At 44.9% G+C, this 26,821-nt stretch overlaps 1 protein-coding gene and 1 long non-coding RNA gene across 5 annotated transcripts; both read left to right on the forward strand.

Annotated features, from left to right (window-relative positions):
- LOC115206282 (clustered mitochondria protein homolog) lies at positions 1-26,367 on the forward strand. Of its 4 annotated transcripts, XM_029773056.1 has the most exons (28): positions 264-341; positions 5,111-5,278; positions 6,233-6,423; positions 6,701-6,872; positions 7,265-7,408; positions 7,631-7,770; positions 9,928-10,082; positions 10,328-10,453; positions 12,233-12,380; positions 13,485-13,577; positions 13,821-14,255; positions 14,493-14,752; positions 15,035-15,555; positions 16,264-16,365; positions 16,619-16,719; positions 18,381-18,533; positions 18,746-18,808; positions 18,991-19,232; positions 19,382-19,466; positions 19,673-19,826; positions 20,725-20,864; positions 20,978-21,058; positions 21,157-21,282; positions 21,471-21,592; positions 21,723-21,816; positions 21,960-22,094; positions 22,280-22,353; positions 22,514-26,367. In XM_029773056.1, exons 3-28 carry the CDS (start codon positions 6,256-6,258, stop codon positions 22,653-22,655), a joined length of 4,176 nt encoding a protein of 1,391 aa, XP_029628916.1. In that variant the 5' UTR covers positions 264-341; positions 5,111-5,278; positions 6,233-6,255; the 3' UTR covers positions 22,656-26,367. The 4 variants fall into 4 exon arrangements, with proteins under 4 accessions (XP_029628913.1, XP_029628914.1, XP_029628915.1 ...); XM_029773053.1 differs by lacking the exon at positions 5,111-5,278 and having other exon boundaries at positions 1-341; XM_029773054.1 differs by lacking the exon at positions 5,111-5,278 and having other exon boundaries at positions 1-341; positions 7,631-7,758.
- On the forward strand, positions 3,205-5,081 carry LOC115206283 (uncharacterized). Its single transcript, XR_003880769.1, has 2 exons — positions 3,205-4,799; positions 4,832-5,081. It is a non-coding gene; the product is annotated as an uncharacterized LOC115206283 (long non-coding RNA).
- Positions 26,368-26,821: the final 454 nt, after the last annotated feature.

The raw sequence follows: 26,821 nt of genomic DNA on the forward strand, positions 1-26,821 counted from the left end.
GGGAAGAACGCAAAGAGGTCAGGAGGAGGAGAAACCACGTGTGATTGCCATGTTCAGCGTTGACTGTCCTTCCGCTGTAGACTTGTTTTTGTAAGATCGTACCCTCTGCATGTAGCTGGCTAGCCTGTTAGCTAAATAAGGAGTATTTAGCAGATTCACATAGCAATTTTGAACAACGGATTTTTGTTGCCACCTTTGACTAACTAGCTGCCAAATAATGGTGAGCAAGACAGATGACATCCCGGCGTCAGTACCCAACTGTAATGTTAACACAGTTGATCTTGTAGGAGAGACGCCAGACCGCAAAGAGACCTCCAAGGGACCACACAAGGACCCTTGTGGTAAGCAACTAGCTAACGTTACGTAGTTATCAAGTTTGATAGAGACTATCCTGCGAAATGTTAAAGCTGTATCGGAATGCTGGGTAACTAACGTTAGCTAGCCTAGCAGCGGCATCGGTTGTAAGCTATGAAAGTGTGCACATAGTTATGTTAGCTAGCTAACTGCACATATGCAGATTTCATTCAAAGTAACTTAGTCATCTCATCTGTCACTGAGTTGATTAGTCTGCTAACTAGCTGGAAATGCAGCAATGGGCCTCAGCATTCGAAACAGTTCTCTATAACCAAGATGAGTCAATTCTGAATTCAACAATGACAGCTTGCTACACCAGCCATTTTAAGCTTGTTTGAGCTGTTGAACTAGCTAACGTTAGTTGTGTTGGCTAAACTAACGTTAGCATGTCGCTAAGTGGTTAGCTCAGGCTATATCACGAGGGTTTGACTAACAATCAAATAACTCTTAAGTATTTAGATAATGAGAATATTGTAGCCAGATAAGCTGTTCGGCTAGCTAGTTAGCTCACTAGCTGTATGTCAAACAAAGACACAGCCCTTGTTCTGTGGCTGACTTGATGCAGCTAGTTAAAGTTAGCTAGCTTAGAAATAGTTAGCTTGGCTAGCTAGTAGGCTTGGCTAGCTAGTAGCAACGCGGCGATGTTGGCTTGTTGTAGAAAAATGGTTGATATAAATGTGATTATAGAAAGTCATAGGTGTATCCAGTATCTTAACAGTGTAGTGCGAGCACCTCACGTCCCGACACACATGGGACCACAGCTGTTCTGTACCTGCATGCAAGAACGAATGGACTGAAGGTCACCTTCAGTGGAACTGCACATTAAGAGAACAGAGGGGTTCTAATCGATGTGAAGTAATTTCACACGCCGTTTTCTATTAATGGAAACGTATTTGTTTCACTTAGTCCACCAAATGCATGCTATTGTTGTGACCTAGTAATATCGAAGTGACCAGATCACCAATGTCCCCGTTAGTTGGCGTGATACCTCCCCGGCCTCCCTCCCGTTCAGAACCAGAGGTTGGCTGTTCCTCGACTGGGAAGCGGAAGCTGGCCCGTTGAGAATAGTAATGGTGCATGCACCGTGAGAGAAGGTTGTACTTGAGACATTCTGAGTCATATAGCCGGTAAGTGTCGTTTAAACAAACCGATATTCATTGTTCGCCACCGATCGCTCGCATCATTTAAAGTATTGATGGTCGAGACAGTCACATGACGTACTACTGGTATAGGTTTGGTGAATGTAAGCAGGGGCGGTTCTGGGGGGACAGTGCCCCTGTGACAACAATTTTGGCCCCCCTAAATGTGGAGTATGAAATAATTTTTACATAACTAATTTTGGTTATCCTTCTTTTTTACATCTGTTATTAGACAGTGGCAACGCGGAACACTAATGATTATGAACATGGTCTTTTGCCTGCTAATGCCTGTAATGCAGTGAAGAAAACAATATGACAACAATAACATCTGATGTAACTGGCCCCTCTAACAGAACAACTGGCCCCAGCTTGGCCCCCCCAGTTGAAATGGTCTAGAACCGCCACTGAATGTAAGGCCACTGTTGAAATTACACAACCTTAGATAATGCCACAGCTTTCAGTCACATTTGACAGGACCTTGAGTTGCATGCATAGACACCTGTGTTGGCACGACTATAACTTTACACACAGTATAGTTAGTTCAGTTGTCAAACTTTGGATAGGTCTCATTATCAATTATTTGCGTTTGTTTATGCAGATAATTATTTTGAGACATAGACAACACATTTATGTACAAATCAGTATTTGTTGGACGATGAAGCATCTTTTTAATTGGCTAGCCTACACCTAGACTAGAGCCTTGTATGTGCAGCACATCTGCCATCATGCTTTCTTCAAGTGAATATAAGTTCATATTGATGGACAAAGTGTTTGTTCATCATAGAGCTTTTGTCTGTTGACAACGTTTGACAGCTACTGACAAGATTAATTCACAACTCCATAGGTAAGAAATTATCATTACCAACAAAGTCATTATTTACCCCTAAACCACTTTCCTATTCTTATCAACACTTCAAGATACTATCACCTCCTTGATGAGCTTTCTAATGCAACTCACCTCTCATTTAAGAGAAGCCCGCTGGACTGGATAAATGCCTTAGGCCTAATTAGAGCCTGTTGGATAACTACCAAGACACTGAGCTGTGTATCCTGCAGTACTGACAGTATTGCGGCAGACTGATGGGGGTTGAGAGGGTCTGTTAGTGATTGTAACCAAAGAGGCTTAAATGCTCCTCAAGGGTCAAGAGGTGATCTTTATAGTCTTCATGTCACTGTCCAGACTCTGTACACCCTCCCTTCTAGCCCCATGTCATCTCTTGTAACGTTTTACTAACCTCAGGCTTTCATAATCACAACACAGAGAGGTATACTACAAAACAGGATAAAATGAGTTAGCCAGCTAACTTTGATAAGCAACCCAAAATGACTGTTGATTTGCTTGTTCATAAAAACATTTTTTCTCTTATTTTTTGCTTATTTTTCTCAAAAATACAAAGTTATATCAGAATATTTAGGAAGGTTAGCTGGCTAAATCCTTGATCCTGCTTTGTAGTATACCCCTCAGGTCTGAGGTCACATATAACAACCCATTCTAAAACACATCAACATGCTTCAGACAGAGGAGTCATTTGACTGGTTGAGACCTCCCTGCAAAGATGTATGCATGACTCTTCAGGAAAGCTTTTCCCTCCCTGCTCTATCAATGTATCAAAATAATGTTTGCCATCTTGTGGTGTAATAAATCTATGTTGGGCTTTGTAAAAAAAGGTCTTGCTCTGCCCCCCCCCCCCCCCCCCCCAATGTTCTCTGTTTTATTTCTTGTTGCCCTGAGCCCATGGTCTGTAGGCCCGCCCTGTCAAGTGGATGGTGAATAAATTCATCTTTAGTCGAAGCAAGAAACACGGTCAGTCTGTGGTAAACCTTGAGCAGAGATATAACAGCTTACAACAGACAGGGCAGCTTGGAGACTAGTGGCTTGCTTTCTGGATTAGTTTGCCTAGTGGTCTTTCGCAATTTTGATTGAACAAGAACGTCAGTAGTGATCAAGACATTCACATCTCGAGGAAATTATTAAATTATTGTTGATCTCTTGTAGCCCGCTCCTTTCTATTATTTGCCTGATTAATCTCTTTCGTCTTCCTTCCCATGCTATCAGGGACCTAACTCTGGGTTTTTGTCCAATTGGTTTAACTGAACGCTGGTCAGACTGGAGGTCTTCTGCCCCCTCCCCACACCTCTCAATGATTTACATGTTAAGGAGGATTAGAGCTGCTTTCTTGTGTAATAATCAAAAAAATTCTTCCATTTCTTCTGGTTAAGGTTGGTCTTGTGGTTGTTACACCCTTTTAAGATAAATATTTCTAATTGAAGTAGGCAAAGCCTAGGCCAGATTATGCATGCCAGTATGACAGAAGTACGGGAGTAGTTTGCAGATTTTGATTTCCCTTCCTTCCGTATCTTCATGCCCTATTAGACTGCAGCTCTGAAGGGTTTGGCTCTTTGGCAAAAGGTTGTAGTGATAATGGTAATTTGTTGCTGCCCTCTTCATATGTGAATTGTGACCAACAACATGAATCTCTCCTGTCTCCACTACACACAGTGACATGAAGGCTGAACCTCAGCAAGTTTAGTTTGGCTAAAAGTTGAGTAATGCAGAAGGTTGCGTAATATTGGACCCCATTCCCTACCTACCCTATCACCCCCCGTGCTCTGTTCTGCTGCTGTAGGGCCAAGTGGGTCTGTTTTGCAATTATTAGGCTACATGATTGCTTCAGCTTTCATAATGCTGTAAAGCACTTTGTACTCTTGGTACTGGCTCTTTTGTACTCTTGCCTTCTCAGTGCAGATTGGATGTCATTGGCAGCCAGCATTCATATACACTATTATTTGCAGGCGTTTCCACTACCTTCTCAATTCTACTTGAGAAACTAAAACTGTTTACATTTTCATTAAATTACAAGTTACAAAAACAGTCAAACTGAGCTGAAAACTGAATCTTGAATAAAGCAGAGGGCCTTGAATGACCGAAAGGATTCCCACTGTGTGTTTGTGACCACTAAGAAAATGCAATAGCTGGGGCATTGATGGAAGAATGAATGGAGCGATGAAGAGTGACTTGGATCAGACCAGAAGTAGGACACCCAAGGGGAGAGACAGAGTAACTGATGTAACCTTATCAAATCTGTCTGCTTCTGCAACAAGGCAGGAGGAGCAGTCACTGGAGACACAGGTCACTGGAGACACAGGTCACTGGAGACACAGGTCACTGGAGACACAGGTCACTGGAGACACAGGTCACTGGAGACACAGGTCACTGGAGACACAGGTCACTGGAGACACAGGTCACTGGAGACACAGGTCACTGGAGACACAGGTCACTGGAGACACAGGTCACTGGAGACACAGGTCACTGGAGACACAGGTCACTGGAGACACAGGTCACTGAACCTGTTCCTAAAAAAAACAGTTGATCCCTTCCTTCACCTCCCTTCTGACCTCCAGAAACATTATCCCTTGGCTCCTATTGTATGTTCAAGTCTATTCTCCTTGCTCTCTTTTAGAAGTCCGTCTTCTCTCGTAGCGTTGACCAGTTATTGGCCAAGGCTGTTGTGTTTGGTATTCAGAGCGTGACAAGTCTCTTTCTTTCTCGCTCCCTCATTCCCTCCCCCTCTATTTTTTTTCCCAAAATTTCTCTCGCCTGCTCTCTTTTACTGTAGATTTCCCCCTACCGCCACGCCAGCTGTTTACCCTCCCCCCAACCAACCCCTCTACGTGTTATCCCTGACACTGCGTTACCCTTGACGTTGAACATGGTGCGCTGGTTGCAGTTGTCTGGGAGAGAAAACAGCCCTTCCACACTGCAGGCCCCACTAGCTGATATTTATGTATGTAGCCTTTCCTCTTGCCAACCCAACCCACACCATTCAAATGTGTTTGACAATATTATTTTGGCTACTTTTTTATGATAAATGTTTAACAACAGCACCTTCTTGCCCTTTGTGCTGTTGTCTGTGCCCAATAATGTTTGTACCATGTTGTCCTGCTGCCATGTGGTGTTGCTGCCATGTTGTGTTGCTGCCTTGCTATGTTGTTGTCTTAGGTCTCTCTTTATGTAGTGTTGTGTTCTCTCTTGTCGTGATGTATGTTTTTTGTCCTATATTTTGTCCTATATTTTGTCTTTTTATTTTAAATCCTAGCCCTCGTCCCCGCAGGAGGCCTTTTGGTAGGCCGTCATTGTAAATAAGAATTTGTTCTTAACTGACTTGCCTAGTTAAAAATAAAACTGGTAAATGGGGAAACACCACTCCACAGTTACAATGCCTTGTGCCAGTGAGGTCCCTAAGGAGGTTGAGATGGATACATACACAAGGATGAGGGGAGGACTTGTCTGGGTGGCTCTATTTTCCTTTCACACTTTATAGTAAAGTTCCTTGTTGTGGACCTTGGGAGTCTGGTGCCCTATGTGGAGAAGGCCAAAGGCACCAGGCAAACCACTAGCTTTTGTGTTCTGTACAATAATCTGAGTGATGGTTGAGAGAAGCAGACCATGGTAACCTGTATACCTCTGCCCCACATGGCAAAAGCTGGAGATCTTGTTTTCTGTGCTAATTGGATCCTATTGTTCTCCTTGGATCCTATAAGTCGCCAACTTGGCACTGTAGACAATGCCCTTCCGGAGTAATCTAATCTGACAACATGCACTACTTTGTTTGCTAACTGTAGGCTTATTATCCTTATTAATTTGGATATGTGTCACTCTGCCGTGGCAACGCCCTCTCTACCCATCTGTCCAATCAGATAACAAGCTATGTTGAACGTCTCCTTCTGTTCAATCACAGGGCACAGTGTAGACACGGCGGTGATGAATGGGGGTGGGGCCCACGATCTTTCGGAGGAGGAGTCCAAGCAGGATGGGGCTGGTGACACAGATGGTGGGGAGGATTCTAACGAACAGGAAGTGATTGTGATTCAGGATACAGGTTTCACTGTGAAGATCCAGGCACCCGGGACGGAGCCTTTTGACCTCCAGGTACAGTACATACTTAGACTGCCCAACTGCCGGTCCCAATTTGCTCACTACCCCTTGACCCGCCTAATCCTTTGACGTCTACAGATCTGTAAGGTGTAAGCAATATAGTGGAAGCTCCACCAGCATGCTGTTTATACCTATCCAGAGGCTTCAGATCTGCAAACATTGAAGGGTTAGGGACAAGGTGTACAAGTAGGGACCAAATTGTGACTAGCTGTACGACCATACACTGTCAGTCTCTATTGCTATAAGATGTTAAACCCGCCCGCTCCCGCAGGTTTCACCCCAGGAGATGGTGCAGGAGATCCACCAGGTGTTGATGGACCGTGAGGACACCTGCCATCGTACCTGTTTCTCCCTGCAGCTGGACGGCAACGTGCTGGATAACTTTGCTGAGCTGAAATCCATCGAGGGCCTGCAGGAGGGCTCCCTGCTCAAAGTAGTGGAAGGTAGGACTTGGTGTTTTGGGTATGTTCTAAAATCAACCCCTAGTCCTAAACGTTATTGATCTTAAAGCCTAAGGATTGTTTAGGTGTAAGATCTACTCCTAGTTCCCTTCCTAGTGTCTCCTCGACTGTAGACCAGGCCTCGGCAAGTCCAGTCCTCGGGGGCCTGATTGGTGTCACTTTCCCCCATCCCTAGCAAACACACCTGATTTTAAACTAATTGCATTTTTAACTGAAGATCATGATTAGTTGGTTATTGGAGTCAGGTGTGTTAGCTGGGGCAAAAGTGTGACACCAATCAGGGCCCGAGGACTGAAGTTGCCCAGGCCTGCTGTAGACTGTCCCTAGATTGCATCAATAATAATGAAATGGCTATCCTCTCTGTCTCTCCCCAGAGCCCTACACAGTGCGCGAGGCCCGTATCCACGTGCGTCACATCAGAGACCTGCTGAAAGGTCTGGACCCGTCTGATGCCTACAACGGCGTGGACTGCAACTCCCTCTCCTTCCTCAGCGTCTTCACCGACGGGGACCTGGGAGGTGTGTGTGTGTTTGCGTACCCATTTGTTTATTTGCGTGTGTGTTTGGGTGGGTCTGTCAGTGAGAATTGGGGTGAGTGATATTTCAGTCAATATTCTGAGGTATCCAGCCACCTTTGTACTACATATTAATGTGTATGTATGTGTCCTCGGCAGCAGGCTATAAAACATCTTTTGTCAAGATGCGTTAGTCTGACCTGTGACCTAATCGTCTCCTCTGCAGACAGTGGTAAGCGGAAGAAGAAGGGCAGTGAGCTGGAGCAGATAGACTGTACCCCTCCAGAACACATCCTGCCTGGCAGTAAAGAGCGCCCCCTGCTGCCTCTCCAGCCACAGAACAAGGACTGGAAGGTAATAATGACGGTAATTATGGTGATTTTTAGCAAACACTTTTATCCAAAGAGACATACAGTTCGTAGTGACACATATTTCATATTTGTGGCCCGTGCAGGAATCAAAACCCACACACCTTGTGTTGTCAGCAAGCTAATCATTATCATTCTAATGCCTTTTCATTTACATCGATTAATGTTTACAGTGAGGGAAAAAAGTATTTGATCCCCTGCTGATTTTGTACGTTTGCCCACTGACAAAGAAATGATCAGTCTATAATTTTAATGGTAGGTTTATTTGAACAGTGAGAGACAGAATAACAACAAAAAAATCCAGAAAAACCCATGTCAAAAATGTTATAAATTGATTTGCATTTTAATGTGGGAAATAAGTATTTGACCCCTCTGCAAAACATGACTTAGTACTTGCTGGCAAAACCCTTGCTGGCAATCAGAGGTCAGATGTTTCTTGTAGTTGGCCACCAGGTTTGCACACATCTCAGGAGGGATTTTGTCCCATTCCTCTTTGCAGATCTTCTCCAAGTCATTAAGGTTTCGAGGCTGACGTTTGGCAACTCGAACCTTCAGCTCCCTCCACAGATTTTCTATGGGATTAAGGTCTGGAGACTGGCTAGGCCACTCCAGGACCTTAATGTGCTTCTTCTTGAGCCACTCCTTTGTTGCCTTGGCCGTGTGTTTTGGGTCATTGTCATGCTGGAATACCCATCCACGACCCATTTTCAATGCCCTGGCTGAGGGAAGGAGGTTCTCACCCAAGATTTGACGGTACATGGCCCCGTCCATCGTCCCTTTGATGCGGTGAAGTTGTCCTGTCCCCTTAGCAGAAAAACACCCCCAAAGCATGTTTCCACCTGTATCTTTGACGGTGGGGATGGTATTCTTGGGGTCATAGGCAGCATTCCTCCTCCTCCAAACACGGCGAGTTGAGTTGATGCCAAAGAGCTCCATTTTGGTCTCATCTGACCACAACACATTCACCAAGTTGTCCTATGAATCATTCAGATGTTAATTGGCAAACTTCAGACGTGCATGTTAATGTGCTTTCTTGAGCAGGGGGACCTTGCGGGCACTGCAGGATTTCAGTCCTTCACTGTGTGTTACCAATTGTTTTCTTGATGACTATGGTCCCAGCTGCCTTGAGATCATTGACAAGATCCTCCCGTGTAGTTCTGGGCTGATTCCTCACCGTTCTCATGATCATTGCAACTCCACGAGGTGAGATCTTGCATGGAGCCCCAGGCCGAGGGAGATTGACAGTTCTTTTGTGTTTCTTCCATTTGCGAATAATTTCACCAACTGTTGTCACCTTCTCACCAAGCTGCTTGGCGATGGTCTTGTAGCCCATTCCAGCCTTGTGTAGGTCTACAACCTTGTCCCTGACATCCTTGGGGAGCTCTTTGGTCTTGGCCATGGTGGAGAGTTTGGAATCTGATTGATTGCTTCTGTGGACAGGTGTCTTTTATGCAGGTAACAAACTGAGATTAGGAGCACTCCCTTTAAGAGTGTGCTCCTAATCTCAGCTCGTTACCTGTATAAAAGACACCTGGGAGCCAAAAATCTTTCTGATTGAGAGGGGGTCAAATACTTATTTCCCTCATTAAAATGCTAATAAATTTATAACATTTTTGACATGTGTTTTTCTGGATTTTTTTGTTGTTATTTTGTCTCTCACTGTTCAAATAATCCTACCATTAAAATTATAGACTGATCATTTCTTTGTCAGTGGGCAAAAGTACAAAATCAGCAGGGGATCAAATACTTTTTTCCTTCACTGTATCTCTGTGACATTAATGTCTGACAGTTCAAAAAATGTCACATTCTTCAAGGAGTTTGTCCATTTGTAGTTAATGGCTTCCGCTCCAACCTTTGATCTGCTTGTAGGAGCCATTTTATTTTTATAGCTGACAATGATTTGCCAGACTTACTCAAGCCTGGCACTAGTACACTTTTTCTAGAATAAGTAAACATGGTTGTAGAATAAAGGGTAAGATTAGTTAAAAGTGAAGTGTGCACTGACCGATACCAGCATACATCAGCTGGCTGGGTCATATTATATCCTTACCACCATAAAGTGCAGATGAAGTAATCAGTCAATGGCCCTTTTCCAGTATCCACAAGTTATAAGTCACATTCCAATGTCCATATCTGATTACGCCTCTCTCTGTAGCCCATGCAGTGCCTGAAGGTCCTGACTATGAGTGGCTGGAACCCCCCTCCTGGCAACAGGAAGATGCACGGTGATCTCATGTACCTGTATATGGTGACTGTTGAGGAGAGACACATCAGTATCACCGCCTCTACACGTGGTTTCTACCTCAACCAGTGAGTCTGGCTTTCCCTGTCTCCCATTAGAATTACCGCATACTGTTTTCATGCTACTGAGCCAAGCCAAGCTGTATTGTGTTGGGATGATTACGCATCCACCAGTTGCTGGAACTGTACTGGAAAGTGTGAAAGGAAACTATCAGAGCCAGCATGGTTAGGTTTGGCTAGATGGTGTGAAAAAGTGAACTGTCCGAGGGCGAAAGTTGACCATAATGAGTGATGACCATGGTGTTGTGTTCTAGGTCGACCACCTACACCTTCAACCCCAAGCCAGCCAACCCCAGCTTCCTCAGCCACTCGTTGGTTGAGCTGCTGAGCCAGATAAGCCCTGCCTTCAAGAAGAACTTCACTGCCCTGCAGAAGAAAAGGTAAGTGGTCTACACTAACCACAATGCACTGTGCTTTTTATTAGTTCTGTGTAATGGGGGGAAACATAATATACTGATAAGCATACAATTATTAGTAATCAGAATTTTACACTACCGTTCAAAGGTTTGGGGTCACTTAGAAATGTCCTTGTTTTTGAAAGAAAAGCAAAAAAAATTCAATTTAAATAACATTGATCAGAAATACAGTGTAGACATTGTTAATGTTGTAAATGACAATTGTAGCTGGAAACGGCTGATTGTTAATGGAATATCTACATTATCAGCAACCATCTGTGTTCCAATGGCATGTTGTGTAAGCTAATCCAAGTTTACCCTTTTAAAAGGCTAATTGATCATTAGAAAACCCTTTTGCAATTATGTTGGCACAGCTGAAAACTGTTGTTCTGATTAAAGAAGCAATAAAACTGGCCTTCTTTCGACTAGTTGAGTATCTGGAGCATCAGCATTTGTGGGTTCGATTACAGGCTCAAAATGGCCAGAAACAAATAACTTTCTTCCGAAACTCATCAATCTATTCTTGTTCTGAGAAATGAAGGCTATTCCATGTGAGAAATTGCCAAGAAACTGAAGATCTCGTACAACGCTGTGTACTGCTCCCTTCACAGAACAGAGCAAACTGGCTCTAACCAGAATAGAAAGAGTGGGAGGCCCCAGTGCACAACTGAGCAAAAGGACAAGTACATTAATGTCTAGTTTGAGAAACAGAAGCCTCACAAATCTTCAACTGGCAGCTTCAATAAATAGCACCCGCAAAACACCAGTCTCAACGTCAGCAGTGAAGAGGTGACTCCGGGATGCTGGCCTTCTAGGCAGAGTTGCAAAGAAAAAGCCATCTCAGACTGGCCATTAAAAATAAAAGATTAAGATGGGCAAAAGAACACAGACACTGGACAGAGGAACTCTGCCTAGAAGGCCAGGGGAAAAATGGGGGATAAAGTGATATGGACAGACAAATCTAAGTTTGAGGTGTTCAGATCACAAAGAAGAACATTTGTGAGACGCAGAAAACATGCTGAGAGAGTGCTTGACGCCATCTGTCAAACATGGTGAAGGCAATGTGATGGTCTGGGGGTGCTTTGGTGGTGGTAAAGTGGGAGATTTGTACAGGGTAAAAGGGATCTTGAAGAAGGAAGGCTATCACTCCATTTTGCAACGCCATACCCTGTGGATGGCGCTTAATTGGAGCCAATTCCCTCCTACAACATGACAATGACACACAGCACAGCTCCAAACTATTTAGGGAAGAAGCAGTCAGCTGATATTCTGTCTATATAATGGAGTGGCCAGCACAGTCACTGGATCTCAACCCGATTGAGCTGTTGTGGGAGCAGCTTGACCGTATGGTACGTAAGAAGTGCCCATCAAGCCAATCCAACTTGTGGGAGGTGCTTCAGGAAGCATGGGGTGAAATCTCTTCATATTACTTCAACAATTTGACAACTAGAATGCCAAAGGTCTGCAAGGCTGTAATTGCTGCAAATTGAAGAACACAGTTATTATTTCAATTAAAAATCATTATTTATAACCTTGTCAACGTCTTGACTATATTTCCTATTCATTTTACAATGCATTTCATGTATGTTTTCATGGAAAACAAAGACATTTCTAACTTTTGAACGGTAGTGTTCAATATTAATTTTTTTTCAGAGCTAAAAATATTAGACAGACATGGTTGTTTTTCTTGATAATTCTGGTAATTATTTCTGAGGAATACTCCCACTGTTTTTCATGGCTAATTTGGTTTCTGATTGGCTGCAGGGTTCAGCGGCATCCATTTGAGAGGATAGCCACACCCTTCCAGGTGTACAGTTGGACCGCCCCCCAGGTGGACCACACCATGGACTGTGTCAGAGCTGAGGACGCTTACACCTCCCGTCTGGGCTACGAGGAACACATACCTGGACAGGTACACACACCTCACGCCTAGGCTACGAGGAACACATACCTGGACAGGTACACACACCTCGCCCCTAGGCTACGAGGAACACATACCTGGACAGGTACACACACCTCACGCCTAGGCTACGAGGAACACATACCTGGACAGGTACACACACCTCGCCCCTAGGCTACGAGGAACACATACCTGGACGGGTACACACACCTCGTCCCTAGGCTACGAGGAACACATACCTGGACAGGTACACACACCTCGCCCCTAGGCTACGAGGAACACATACCTGGACAGGTACACACACCTCGCCCCTAGGCTACGAGGAACACATACCTGGACGGGTACACACACCTCGTCCCTAGGCTACGAGGAACACATACCTGGACAGGTACACACACCTCGCCCCTAGGCTACGAGGAACACATACCTGGACGGGTACACACACCTCGCCCCTAGGCTACGAGGAACACATACCTGGATGGGTACACACACCTCGCCCCTAGGCTACGAGGAACACATACCTGGATAGGTACACACACCTCGCCCCTAGGCTACGAGGAACACATACCTGGACGGGTACACACACCTCGCCCCTAGGCTACGAGGAACACATACCTGGACAAGTACACACACCTCGCCCCTAGGCTACGAGGAACACATACCTGGACGGGTACACACACCTCGTCCCTAGGCTACGAGGAACACATACCTGGACGGGTACACACACCTCGTCCCTAGGCTACGAGGAACACATACCTGGACGGGTACACACACCTCGTCCCTAGGCTACGAGGAACACATACCTGGACAGGTACACACACCTCGTCCCTAGGCTACGAGGAACACATACCTGGACAGGTACACACACCTCGTCCCTAGGCTACGAGGAACACATACCTGGACAGGTACACACACCTCGCCCCTAGGCTACGAGGAACACATACCTGGACGGGTACACACACCTCGCCCCTAGGCTACGAGGAACACATACCTGGACGGGTACACACACCTCGCCCCTAGGCTACGAGGAACACATACCTGAACAGGTACACACACACACCTATAATACTCTGTTTTGGTTTTGTGTAACATTGCGTCTCTGTGTTATTTATTCAGACGCGAGACTGGAATGAGGAGCTGCAGACGACCAGAGAGCTGGCCCGGAAGAACCTGCCTGAACGCCTGCTGAGAGAGAGGGCCATCTTCAAGGTGAGCCAGCCTACAGCAGTAGTTGAAGCTCAACTCCTTTCCCGTCTTCTGTCTCCTGCACTCTGGCCCGCTTATTTGCTTTCGCTAGTGAGCTTCGGTCATCGATTCTGCTCTTGAAACGCCCTCCTTTCAGCTCCGTTTCTCTGTTTCCGTCTATATCCTGTAGTGTGCACAGACTATTACGCTGCTTTCCATCCTCTACATCCTTACACGTTCACGCTCTAACCCTCCTCCTCTCTCCAGGTCCACAGTGACTTTGCGGCTGCTGCCACTCGCGGTTCCATGGCGGTGATCGACGGCAACGTGATGGCCATCAACCCTGGCGAGGAGACACGTATGCAGATGTTTATCTGGAACAACATCTTCTTCTCCCTGGGCTTCGACGTCCGTGACCACTACCGCGAGCTGGGCGGGGACGCTGCCGCGCACGCTGCTCCCACCAACGACCTCAACGGTGTCCGGGCTTACGGGGCCGTAGACGTGGAGGGGCTGTACACCCTGGGGACCGTGGTGGTGGACTATCGGGGTTACCGTGTCACGGCCCAGTCGATCATCCCTGGCATTCTGGAGAGAGAGCAGGAGCAGAGCGTTATCTACGGGTCTATCGACTTTGGGAAGACAGTGGTGTCTCATGGGAAGTACCTGGAGCTTCTGGAGAGGACCAGTCGACCACTCAAGGTGAGAATATCATGATGATAATGCCAGTTTCATGTTTTATTTGTAAGTCTGCTAATTGTTTGGGATTGACTTTTTGTCACTACAAAGTAAGCAAACTTCAATATCTTTTGTTGAACTGTTTTTCTGTCACTGCACCGGCCTACAGACATTCAACGTTTATCACTGCCATGCCACAAACCTGCCATACTGTGGTTATCACATTCTCTCTGTCAAACTGACTGACTCTCCCACCCCCAGGTCCAGAGACACAATGTGCTGAATGAGAAGGATGAGTCCATGGAGCTGTGTTCCTCTGTTGAGTGTAAGGGCATAATCGGCAACGATGGACGCCACTACATCCTGGACCTTCTGAGGACCTTCCCCCCCGACCTGAACTTCCTGCCTGTGGAAGGGGAGGAGCTTTCCCCTGAGAGTGTGAGACAGGGTTTCCCACGCCAGCACCGCCACCGCCTGGCCTGCCTCCGACAGGAGCTCATCGAGGCCTTCGTTGAGCACAGGTACCGTAGAGCGCTTTAGGGAGGCGTTTTAATTGTGTGTGTGCCATTGGAATAGCATGGAGACTCTACCTTTCACATTTACATACCTGTGTTTTGGTGGTTACTTATGGGCTTCCTTGGTGGTTTGTGTGCTTTAGATAGGGTACTGGTTATGTCCCTCAAGATGGTCATCAGATGTTCCCTTTAGTGTATGATTGGGTCTGTGCAGATTTGAATGCTGACGTAACTGACTATGTCCTACCCACCTCAGGGATAACAAAGATTCTGCCCTCTACTCCTCAGATACCTCCTCTTCATGAAGATGGCAGCGCTCCAGCTGATGCAGCAGAAAGCCAACAAGGAGAGCAAGCTGGCCACCCTGACAGAGAACAGCAGCCCCGGGGCAGCCGTTCCAGCCCTGCCCTCCACAGAGACCCCCGATGGCTCGGCCGAGTCCTCAGAAACTTCCACAGAAACCCTCACTGACGCCAACTCAGACGCAGCCCAGACAGAGTCCACCTCTGATGCCCCTCAGGCAGCAGCAACAGAAACCACCACCACAGAAGCAGCCCCCAAGACAGAGCCAATGACAGAAACAGACAGTTCAGCTACAACAACCACTAATGCCTCCCAGGCAACCCCTATAGAGGTTAATGTGGTTCCCACGGTGACCACCAATGGGCCGTTGGTGCCCTTTGCCACAGCGATTCAGAACGGGGAGTGCGAGAGCCCTCTGGAGGGTAAGGCTGAGGATATTATCCCGGGCTTAGCCCAGGCGAAAGAGCTGGCTGAGTCCTTAGACACGGAAGACGGATCCGGTATCGGTACGTCCAAACCGTTGCAGGGTAGAGAGAGGCTGGGGAAACCCAGTCGGTGGAGAAATGCATTTAAAGAAGAGGGCTCTTTTAATTTCACCATAGACATGCATTTAGAATGGTGTGTGTGTGTGTGTGTGTGGTTTTTCATCTGTATGTTGCCATCTTCATGAAGAGGAGGTATCTAAGAAGGCTTCTTAATGCTGGTGTCTTAGTTGCATCTCTCCACCTGGCTAGTTGTCCCTGTCCAGTTCTTAGCCTCCTAAGTGAGCATGGACCCCAGTAAAATCACTAGCAGTGTGGGATATAGCAATCCAATAACCACAGATCTCTCCGTTTTTGATTTCTCATTGGCTAGTGTGACAATTAATGAAAGGGTTTGTGACTCCAGAAAGAGGGAAAGAATTCCTGGTTGTGTGTGATCATTGCATGTGTGTGGGATGGTTGTAGTTGGTCTCTGGCCCTACTGCCTGCTTGACAATAGCTCTAATGACCAGGTGGTTTGTGGTTATTTAACTAAGATCTGCAACAATGTGGTGGTGGTTTACAACTCAAATTGACTTGCATGTAGGCATTGGCCGAAAGATGATAGTAGTGATTTTTACACCATATCGTTTTGAGTTGTTGCCCAGGTAACTTGTTATATTGATATTCATTCAACTTCTCTCTCTTCCTCCCCTGATCTCTCCAACCCCACCCTGACCTGTTTCCGTCAAGACCCTAAAAGCCGAGAGGTGGTCCTCAATGCCTGCAAGGCTGTGGGTTCCATCAGCAACACCTCCTTCGACATCCGCTTCAACCCAGACATCTTCTCTCCAGGTAGGAACTGTCACTTTATGGTGGTGGATGATGGGAAACGTAGTGCTTTTAGGAGAGGTTTGGTGTGGCAGCTGGCTCTGCTGAACAGTACTAATTGTTTATATTTTTTTGGTATCGATTGCTGTTACCTCCAAAGCACTTCACAAGAATGGCCTTATTTTCACATTCATGAAACTAAAGCTTAATAAGAGACTATTGCATGCTATACTGGCACCCCCCCCCCCCACCCAAAATGCTGATGTCTCTCCCCCAGGAGTGCGTTTCCCTGAGGACAGTGCGGATGACATTCAGAAACAGAAGCAGCTGTTGAAGGATGCTGGAGCCTTCCTGGTGTCCTGTCAGATCCCATCTCTGGTAAGTTTCAGGGCAGCAACATCGTACCAAGCACAAGCAGTCATTACCTTCACTATATTACAACATAAACTCAGCAAAAAAAGAAAACGCTCTCTCACTGTCAACTGCGTTTATTAACAGCAAACTTAACTTGTGTAAATATTTGTATGAACATAACAAGATTCAACAACTGAGACATAAACTGAACAAGTTCCACAGACATGTGACTAACCGAAATGGAATAATGTGTCCCTGAACTAAGCGGTGGTCAAAATCAAAAGTAACAGTCAGTATCTTGTGTGGCCACCAGCTGCATTAAGTACTGCAGTGCATCTCCTTCTCATGGACTGCACCAGATTTAACAGTTCTTGCTGTGAGATGTTACCCCACTCTTCCACCAAGACACCTGCAAGTTCCTGGACATTTCTGGGGGAATGGCCCTAGCCCTCACCCTCCAATCCAACAGTGGGATTGAGATCCGGGCTCTTCACTGGCCATGGCAGAACACTGACATTCCTGTCTTGCAGGAAATCATGCACAGAATGAGCAGTATGGCTGGTGGCATTGTCATGCTGGAGGGTCATGTAAGGATGAACCTGCAGGAAGGGTACCACATGAGGGAGGACGATGTCTTCCCTGTAACACACAGCGTTGAGATTGCCTGCAATGACAACAAGCTCTGTCCGATGATGCTGTGACACACCACCCCAGACCATGACGGACCCTCCACCTCCAAATCGATCCCGCTCCAGAGTACAGGCCTCAGTGTAATGCTCATTCCTTCTACGATAAACGCAAATCCGACCATCACCCCTGGTGAGACAAAACCGCGACTCGTCAGTGAAGAGCACTTTTTGCCAGTCCTGTCTGGTCCAGCGACGGTGGGTTTGTGCCCATAGGCGACGTTGTTGCCGGTGATGTCTGGTGAGGACCTGCCTTACAACAGGCCTACAAGCCCTCAGTCCAGCCTCTCTCAGCCTATTGAGGAGAGTTGTTGCCGCCATCCTGTACCTGTCCCGCAGGTGTGATGTTCAGATGTACCCATCCTGTGCAGGTGTTGTTACACGTGGTCTGCCACTGTGAGGACGATCTGCTGTCCGTCCCGTCTCCTTGTAGCGCTGTCTTAGGCGTCTCACAGTACGGACATTGCAATTTATTGCCCTGGCCACATCTGCAGTCCTCATGCCTCCTTGCAGCATGCCTAAGGCATGTTCACGCAGATGAGCAGGGACCCTGGGCATCTTTCTTTTGGTGTTTTTCAGAGTCAGTAGAAAGGCCTCTGTAGTGTCCTAAGTTTTCATAACTGTGACCTTAATTGCCTACTGTCTGTAAGCTGTTAGTGTCTTAACAACCGTTCCACAGGTGCATGTTCATTAATTGTTTGTGGTTCATTGAATAAGCATGGGAAACAGTGTTTAAACCCTTTACAATGAAGATCTATGAAGTTATTTGGATTTTTAAGAATTCTCTTTGAAAGACAGGGTCCTGAAAAAGGGACGTTTCTTTTTTTGCAGAGTTTATTTGCTTACATCACTGTATCACTAGCCTTTGTGTTTGTCTAGCTATTTGTGGGTTGGTGTGTTTGTTTTGGTTATTTGTATTTTGTGTGTGTGGGGGTGTGGTAATTTTTAATTTCTTACATTGCATGTGGGAATTTATTTTACTTGTGTCTCTCCCTCCAGGTGAAGGACTGTCTGGACCACAGTGCTCTGCCCATGGATGGAGCCACGCTGACCGAGGCGCTGCACCAGAGGGGCATCAACGTGCGTTACCTAGGCAACGTGCTGGCGTTTGTGGACAAGACCCCAGCCAAGGCACAGCTGGAGCACTTCTATGTAAGCCTGAACCCCTGACCTCCATACAATCTTGAGGACTGACTAAGGAGAATTATAATGAAGGGCAATGATATCATTATGTTAATAATGCTAACCTTCTATACTGTTCTGTTGTTTCTACTGAAGACATTGCAGGACAATACATAATGATTAATCTGCATTCAGCTTGTTTCCTTTTTCTTAAATAGTTTTGTATGTCTTCTGTTCTGTAGAGAATAGGTATCAGCGAGTTAATCACCAGATGTGCGAAACATATCTTCAAGACATACCTCCAGGTGAGTGCTATTTTTCGAGCAATGATTGTTATAGAATTATGATGTACTTAGGATCACACAGATCTTTGCTCTTTTTTTGCACCACGGAATTGTCACCCCTACTTGCTTATCATAGAATGTATTTGTCTCCCTTTGAAATGGATTAAATATGAGAACAATAGACTATGTACTCCGTCTCCCAGGGTGTTGAGTTGTCGGCCCTCTCCGCCGCTGTCAGCCACTTCCTCAACTGCTTCCTGTCCTCCTTCGATGCCGTGGCACACCTGCCTGCCGACGAGCTCGTGTCGCGCCGCAAGAACCGTAAGCGCCGTAACCGCGTCCCGGGGGGAGGGGACAACACTGCGTGGGCCAGCCTGACACCCAGCGAGCTGTGGAAGAACATTGTCTCTGAGGCCCAGAGCTACTACCACTTCACCCTGCACTGGTGGGTGGGAATTAGGATTGATGTTGGCACAATAGTAGGCTTGAAGTTAGCACATTATGCTAACAAGCTACCACTTCAGCCTGCACTGGGTGAGTGTGCTTGGGATAAAGTTGGTGTATGTTTTCCTAAAAACATGCATCTTTCTACAGCGAGAATGCTGACCAGGTAGTGGAGAAATACGGCCTTCAGAAGATCACCCTGCTCAGAGAAATCTCCATCAAAGCTGGCATCCAGGTAACTGCCATCAATCCCTATTTAGACTAGGTGTAATGTTCAACATATTGTATACATCTGTCCAATACCTTCAGATCTACAGAAATGCCTAGGGAGTAGGGGCCAGGGGTCAAATTGTAATTCAAAATGTATTTTAATGATGTCATGTTTTTAACCCTCTCCCTTCTAACACACTTCCTGTGTCTCCTGCCTCCCTCCGTTTCTAGATCCTGATAAAGGAGTATAACTTTGACAGTCGCCACAAGCCTGCCTTCACAGAGGAGGACATCCTTAACATCTTCCCTGTGGTGAAGCACGTCAACCCCAAGGCCTCCGATGCCTTTCACTTCTTCCAGAGTGGACAGGCCAAGGTCCAGCAAGGTGAGGCTAGCATGAGGCTACTAGACCTCGATCAGCATACAGCACTACTCACACTTATAATGCAACTCACACACACCTGCTACAGGTCCAGCGAGGTGAGGTTGGTACCAGTCCTGCTAGGCGGGGTCAGCATGGTTCCTCCTAGGGCTAGAGACATATGTCAATTAAATTCTACTCACACATGCAACACACACAGGAAAGCTGAGAAATGTTTCCTTCCTCCCCATACAAACCATGCAGATATTCATGCAACAATGCAACTTACATTGCTGCCAATGACTGGAACGAACTACAAAAATCTCTAAAACTGGAAACACTTATCTCCCTCACTAGCTTTAAGCACCAGCTGTCAGAGCAGCTCACAGATCTCTGCACCTGTACATAGCCCATCTTTAATTGAGCCCAATCTACTACCTTTTCCCCTACTGTATTTATTTATTTTATTTATTTTGCTCCTTTGCACCATATTATTTATATTTTAACTTTTAACTTTCTTCAAACTACAAATCTACCATTCCAGTGTTTTTCTTGCCATACTTTATTTACTTTGCCACCATGGACTTTTTTTGCCTTTACCTCCATTATCTCACATCATTTGCTCACATTGTATATAGTCTTATTTTTTTCGACTGCATCATTGATTGTATGTTGTTTTACTCCATGTGTAACTCTGTGTTTTTGTATGTTGTCGAACTGCTTTGCTTTATCTTGGCCAGGTCGCAATTGTAAATGAGAACTTGTTCTCAACTTGCCTACCTGGTTAAATAAAGGTGAAATAAATAAAAATAAAATAAATAAATAAAAACATTCAGTGTCCTCTCTGAACCCATTCACATTACTTTCTGTTGCGCTGTACGATTGTGTAAGCCTGACTTGTCAACAAGGTCTCTATGTGCAGGTTACCTGAAGGAGGGCTGTGAGTTGATCAACGAGGCTCTGAACCTGTTCAACAACGTGTACGGGGCCATGCACGTAGAGATCTGTGCCTGCCTGCGTCTGCTGGCTCGCCTCAACTACATCATGGGAGACCACCACGAGGTGTGCTGCTCTCGACATTCTACACACATTTTGATATTCCTCTCACACATGACGACAAATGGCCACAGCAATTCCAGTGACACAGTCCTGACTGTGGTCTTCTCTGTCCACAGGCTCTCAGTAACCAACAGAAGGCTGTCTTGATGAGTGAGAGAGTACTGGGCGTCGAGCACCCCAACACGATCCAGGAATATGTACGTATCCAGGAAAATTACTGGTTTTTGAAGACAGGTTTTTTTTTTCAGTCCATGATAACTGTTTCTAAAAGCCTCTGGTTGCTTTCTCTCCCCAGATGCACTTGGCTCTGTATTGCTTTGCCAACGGTCAGCTGTCCACTGCCCTGAAGCTGCTGTACCGTGCTCGCTACCTCATGCTGATGGTGTGTGGGGAGGACCACCCCGAGATGGCGCTTCTAGACGTGAGTGGGCCACAGTATTTCATTTATTTTATTTTGATTGAAACCATCCTGTGGGTGTATATGTCACCATGTTAACTCTGAAGTTATGTACCATTTTTGTGTAACCCTTTGAGGTGTGTTTGTGACCTTTTATTAAATCAGTTCTCCTTACACCTGTTCACCTTGTCATCCCGGGTCTCCTCCTGTAGAGTAACATTGGCCTGGTGCTGCACGGAGTAATGGAGTACGACCTGTCTCTGAGGTTCTTGGAGAACGCCTTGGCCATCAACTCCAAATACCATGGACCCCGCTCCCTCAAAGTAGCCCTCAGGTAACTACAAGGGAGAGTCATTCCTTGAGTGACTGAACATCAATTTCGGTATTATAACTGATTTGCTGTTCTATACTCTAGTTTGTATTATCTTCAGTTGATTTAATGCAAATCAAATGTTATTCTGCAGTCATCATCTGGTTGCGAGGGTTTACGAGAGCAAGGCAGAGTTCCGCTCTGCGCTCCAGCAGGAAAAGGAGGGCTACACTATCTACAAAAACCAGGTTACAGCTACAGTACACAAAGCTCTACACGTCCTCATCAGAAGTGGTTTAAGAACATTTGCTCAAATAAGAATATGTGCTAGATTACCAACAATTGATAATAGTTTTTAAGCTCTCTCTCACTTTCTTCCCCTCTATCCCAGGTGGGAGAGGCCCACGAGAAGACTAAAGAGAGCTCAGAGTACCTGAAGTACCTCACACAGCAGGCTGTGGCTCTGCAGAGAACCATGAACGAGATCTACAAGAACGGCTCCAACGCCAGCATCATGCCACTCAAGGTACGTGGCTTAGGGCCTAGCTATATTTTCATATGGGTTTTTATCTGTAAGACAAAATCAAAGGGCCTTGTATTGTCCCCAGATGATAGCATACCTGCGTCTGTAGATTATGCTTTCAAATGTATTGTGGGTGTTAGATTCATAGTACAGTGTGTAATTTTGTTGGGTTCCACCACTTTTTCCAGTTCACAGCACCCAGTATGGCCAGTGTTCTAGAGCAGCTCAATATCATCAACGGCATCATCTTTATACCCCTCAGGTAAAGTGAAGTAGCACCTTATTTTTACAGTTTGAGTTGAAAATAGAAACCTGTCAGGACCCAGTACTGACCCCTGTGGAATTCCATCTCCTCTTAAAAATATACACGTGTCAGCGCTCAACATTAACCCCTGTGGTATCCTAACCCATTCACTCTGCAGCCAAAAGGACTTGGAGAACCTGAAGGCGGAAGTCCAGCGGCGGCAGCAGCTTCAGGAGTCAGGGAAGAGCGTGGAGGATCTCACTGTGCATAGTCCACTAGAGCTGGAGGACAAAATACCCATGGACGTTAACGTTGATTAATGTCACACCCTCTACACCACACTACTTTCTGCAAGGGAGAGGACGTGATGCAACAGCCATCTTCTTGAATGAACATGTGGACCTGAGAACTGAGCTGTCTAAAAATCAACAATGAAAACAAAAGGGGTGAGGGGCAGACGAGGAGAAACATCTATGTATACAGTAGGTATAGAGTTTATAAGAGGAACTTCAAGGAGTAACAGAGCAGGAGTTACAGTATATACAGGCGTAGGAGAATATGGAATCCATGTTAACATGTTCAATCTGAAAGCCTACAGCCTCAAGAGCTTTGGTAAAGAAGCAGAATGAATGTAAACTTGATTGCTGCTGTGTAAGTGTGTGAGAGAAGGCGACCAAGGACGACCATGACATTGTATTACCAGAGCCTTATCCACTGTTCATCCCACTCCACATCAACCAACTGTTCCCCCTACCCAAGGACCGCTTTTTACCCCTCCAACACCTCCAACTCCTGAAAAAGCCACTGAGGCAACTACAGCTTCTAATTTCACCATGGGCCCATGTTGCCTCAAATAACATCTGACACCCTGTCCCAAAACTCAGGGGAATTTTTTTCTTCTACTGTGTGCTAGGTGAGATTAAAGTCACTAAAATTGAGAGATTTCTCTGTTTTGGGCCACAGAATGTAAACTCCCTTCTCTTGCGTTTAGTCTTGTTAAACCTCCACACCAATCACCCATTTACTCTTGAGTGTCCCCTATGGTCAGTCAAAAACTATTTGTATTTCATGGTTTTATCATGAGTTGCTGCTGTGTCCATTGGTTCTATCGCCGCAAAACAGACGGTGACGCATGTATGCTCTCAATCAATCTTTTGATTGTTACACCTTTTTTTAGTAAAAATGTATCTTTTTGTAAAAGCAAAATGGAAACGAGGGAGACGCCATTTTTAGGTCTGTCAATTATCCATTAATTTAAAGGTAGAGTCAGTGATATGATGTATGTGCACAAAGTAAATGGCGTAGTGGGTCAATTTCCGCAACAACTAAGAGCGTTGAAGCACAAGGCTAAACTCACCCACTGTTTTAGTCGCGTACCTACCACACTGGAACAGTTTGAAGTGAACCCGTCCACATGCGCTGATACTGTGGGAGCAAAGTCATGTGCCTCGCTCATTGCATTATCTGCGGTGTTGCTCGTGGCAACATCATTTCGCTGAGTCTACCTTTAAGCCATGTCTGTTTTTATAGAAAATATGAGTGGAAAAGATGTATAAATAAAACTGTCTATGGGGTTTAGACAGATTTGATCAATGTTGATGGAAATATAGATATGAAACGTACAACTATGGCTTGAGCAGTAGACCTATATAGGTCTCTTAAAATTAAGTTAGATGTGTCCAGTCTTCTATTTTTCTTCCACTTTGAAAGAATATGTGCATGTATGTTTTGTTTGTGTAGTCCGAGAGATATGGCCATGATGATTTTGACACTTGCAGCTTCGTAGTATAATGACTAGGTTGGGTAAGCCACAAGTTTCCTAATGTTTTATTTTTATATGCAATGGCTGTGTTTACACAGGAAGCCAAATTCAGATATTTCGTCCAATTATTGGCAAAAGATCTGATTGGTCTAAAGACCAATTAGTGGCAAAAATATCAGAATTGGGCTGCCCGTGTAAACGAAGCCATAGTAAAACCATGGGACGGCTAATGCAAACTTCCATTCTCATGTAACATTCTTGGCCAGCAATGTTGTAAATCTGCTCATATGAAGTGAGTATATGAGAAACTTATAGTGAGTATATGAGAAATTCCCTATCATTCGATAGAATAGACTAAACCATGGCCATAGACTTGTTTGTCTGTTTCAAAAAAGTAAACTTATGTTTCCATTGTTTGGTAAACCCATTCAACAAGTTGAAAGTAAATCGGGCCACAGCTGGCGATGTATGAACAAAGTTTCCTCTTCAGTATTTAGTGCACTTTCCAGTGCTGTCTCTGTCTGAATGCATACACAGCACCACCAAAAGTGGGTTGAGAAGGGCTTCTTCAATATACCAAAGAAGACGACTGATCGAGGTGTGTTTTGTGTGCTCTTGTGTACGACCCTCCTTTGCAAATGTCTTTCTAAAAATTGTTGCGGTGTCTAAATGTATGTGATTAAAGCAATAGAAACGATGCTGGAACTGATCCTTTTGATGTGCTGCACTTGTGTGGCTGCACAAACTGCTGTCATTGTAAGTAAAAGGCTGTTGCCAAGAGAGGGGACAGAACAGTTACTGTAATTAATTTCTTGATTATTATGCTCTTAAAAAGCTGGGACAATAGAACTTTGTGTGTGATTTTGTGCCTATTTATGCTTTTCAAAACGTTTTAAAATGTTCTGTTATTTATTTTTTTTGCTCATGTTTTCATAGGGATACCATTGGTTTCCTTTTTGAAATATGTATATCTGCATTTCCTTCTCAGGTTCAACTTCCTCCATGAATGTCAGTCCTGTCTTGCATTACACTTAGTGGGCATGGGGTGGTGCTCTAGAGTACTTCAGAAACAATCGAAAAGGCTTTATTCGTGTGAAATAATTTTGTCCCATACGGATGTTCACAAGCATATCTCAATGCTAGTGTGTAACTATTCCATATGCTTCTCATTCACTGGACGTTGAGGAAAGAAAAAAAGTATTTGATGGAATTGTGACGATATGAACCCGAAAAACTTCTAAGACTACTGCTTGATGAACATTGAACTTGTTGAAACCTTTACAAAAGACTGTTGTATGAGATTTTGGCCATTTCTGATAGAATAAACTCATTTAGAGTGATCAAAAATACTTTTGTCTGCCTCGAGACATTTTCTTTTCATGGATCATAATCATGGAACTTCGATTTAATCACAAAGGCACTAATTGGTGGAGTTCAGCTGCAATTCTGTTCTAATTGCGTCGTAATATACCTCTTGATACATTCAAGTAATTGCATGAGAAACTAATTTGACTGTTCTTTAGATGTTCAACATTTGGAGACATTCAGAATTTAAAGGACATCCATACATACAAACCAAGGGGTGTACATAAGATGAAGCAATACGTAATTTCAATGCTCTGGAAATGAAAAATGGTAATATTGACAAAATTATAGATTGCCTTCATCTTTGATAAAATAAACCGGAGGTCTGTCACTCCCTACTGAATTAATCTCATTTTAAAGCTCTTCAACTGACTCCCAGCACTTAACCGATGTGGCACATAGGATACTGCTATTTTGGACAGTTACACAAATCCATTTCGTGTTCTCCCCAATTTGATACAAAAACGTGTATTTTCCAAGATAGCACATCGAATCACTTAAGCAGCACACAAGAAACCACCAATCGAGCTGTCTATTTACTACGTAGAAAAATAGAAGGTTCTGACCAACATTTCATAGATGCACTGAGCGGGGTTGTCTTTGCTCTCTCGTCTAGTGGGGAGAAAAATAGGTCCTATGCGGCAAAGACAGTGCAAATATGGTCCCTATCACCTCAGTGTAGATGGCTGTCTAACTCAACGAGGGTTTGTCAGTTTGTGGTTTCATTCTTCTGTTTTCTCTCTAACCTTGAACTAATGAGATTTCTTCTGCACATTTCTAGTGTTAAAGTCTACTTCCCTGGCTGTGTGGTACCTGTCTGTTGCTCTTTACAAAATAACAATCTAATTATTTTTGGTATTGAGTATGCTTTTGTATTAAAATGAATAAAGAAAACTAGCAAATAACACTTGGCTTGGATTTTTATCAACTACTCATTTACATTTTAGATTGAGATGAGATCCACCCTAATCAATTTTTTCTGTATCCGGCTTCTTTTATTTAACCTTTATTAAACTACGCATGTCAGTTAAGAACAACATCTTATTTACAATGATGACCTACCCCAGCCAAACCCTAACCTGGACGACGCTGGGCCAATTGTGCGCTGTCCTATGGGACTCCCAATCACGGCCGGTTGTAAATACAGCCTGGAATCGAACTAGGGTCTATAGTGACGCATCTAGCACTGAGATGTAGTGCCATAGACCGCTGTGCCATTCTTGGACATGCAATTAGATGCAGCCATATCATTATCATGCATTTCAATTGTAACGACTGGTTGCTTATCTCTGCTAGCCTACAGGTGACCTGTCACACAAATGTTACACTACGCAATTCATAGACCTATGGCACGTCATC

Source organism: Salmo trutta, chromosome 13, assembly GCF_901001165.1.
Source record: "Salmo trutta chromosome 13, fSalTru1.1, whole genome shotgun sequence".
NCBI classification, from domain to species: domain Eukaryota; kingdom Metazoa; phylum Chordata; class Actinopteri; order Salmoniformes; family Salmonidae; genus Salmo; species Salmo trutta.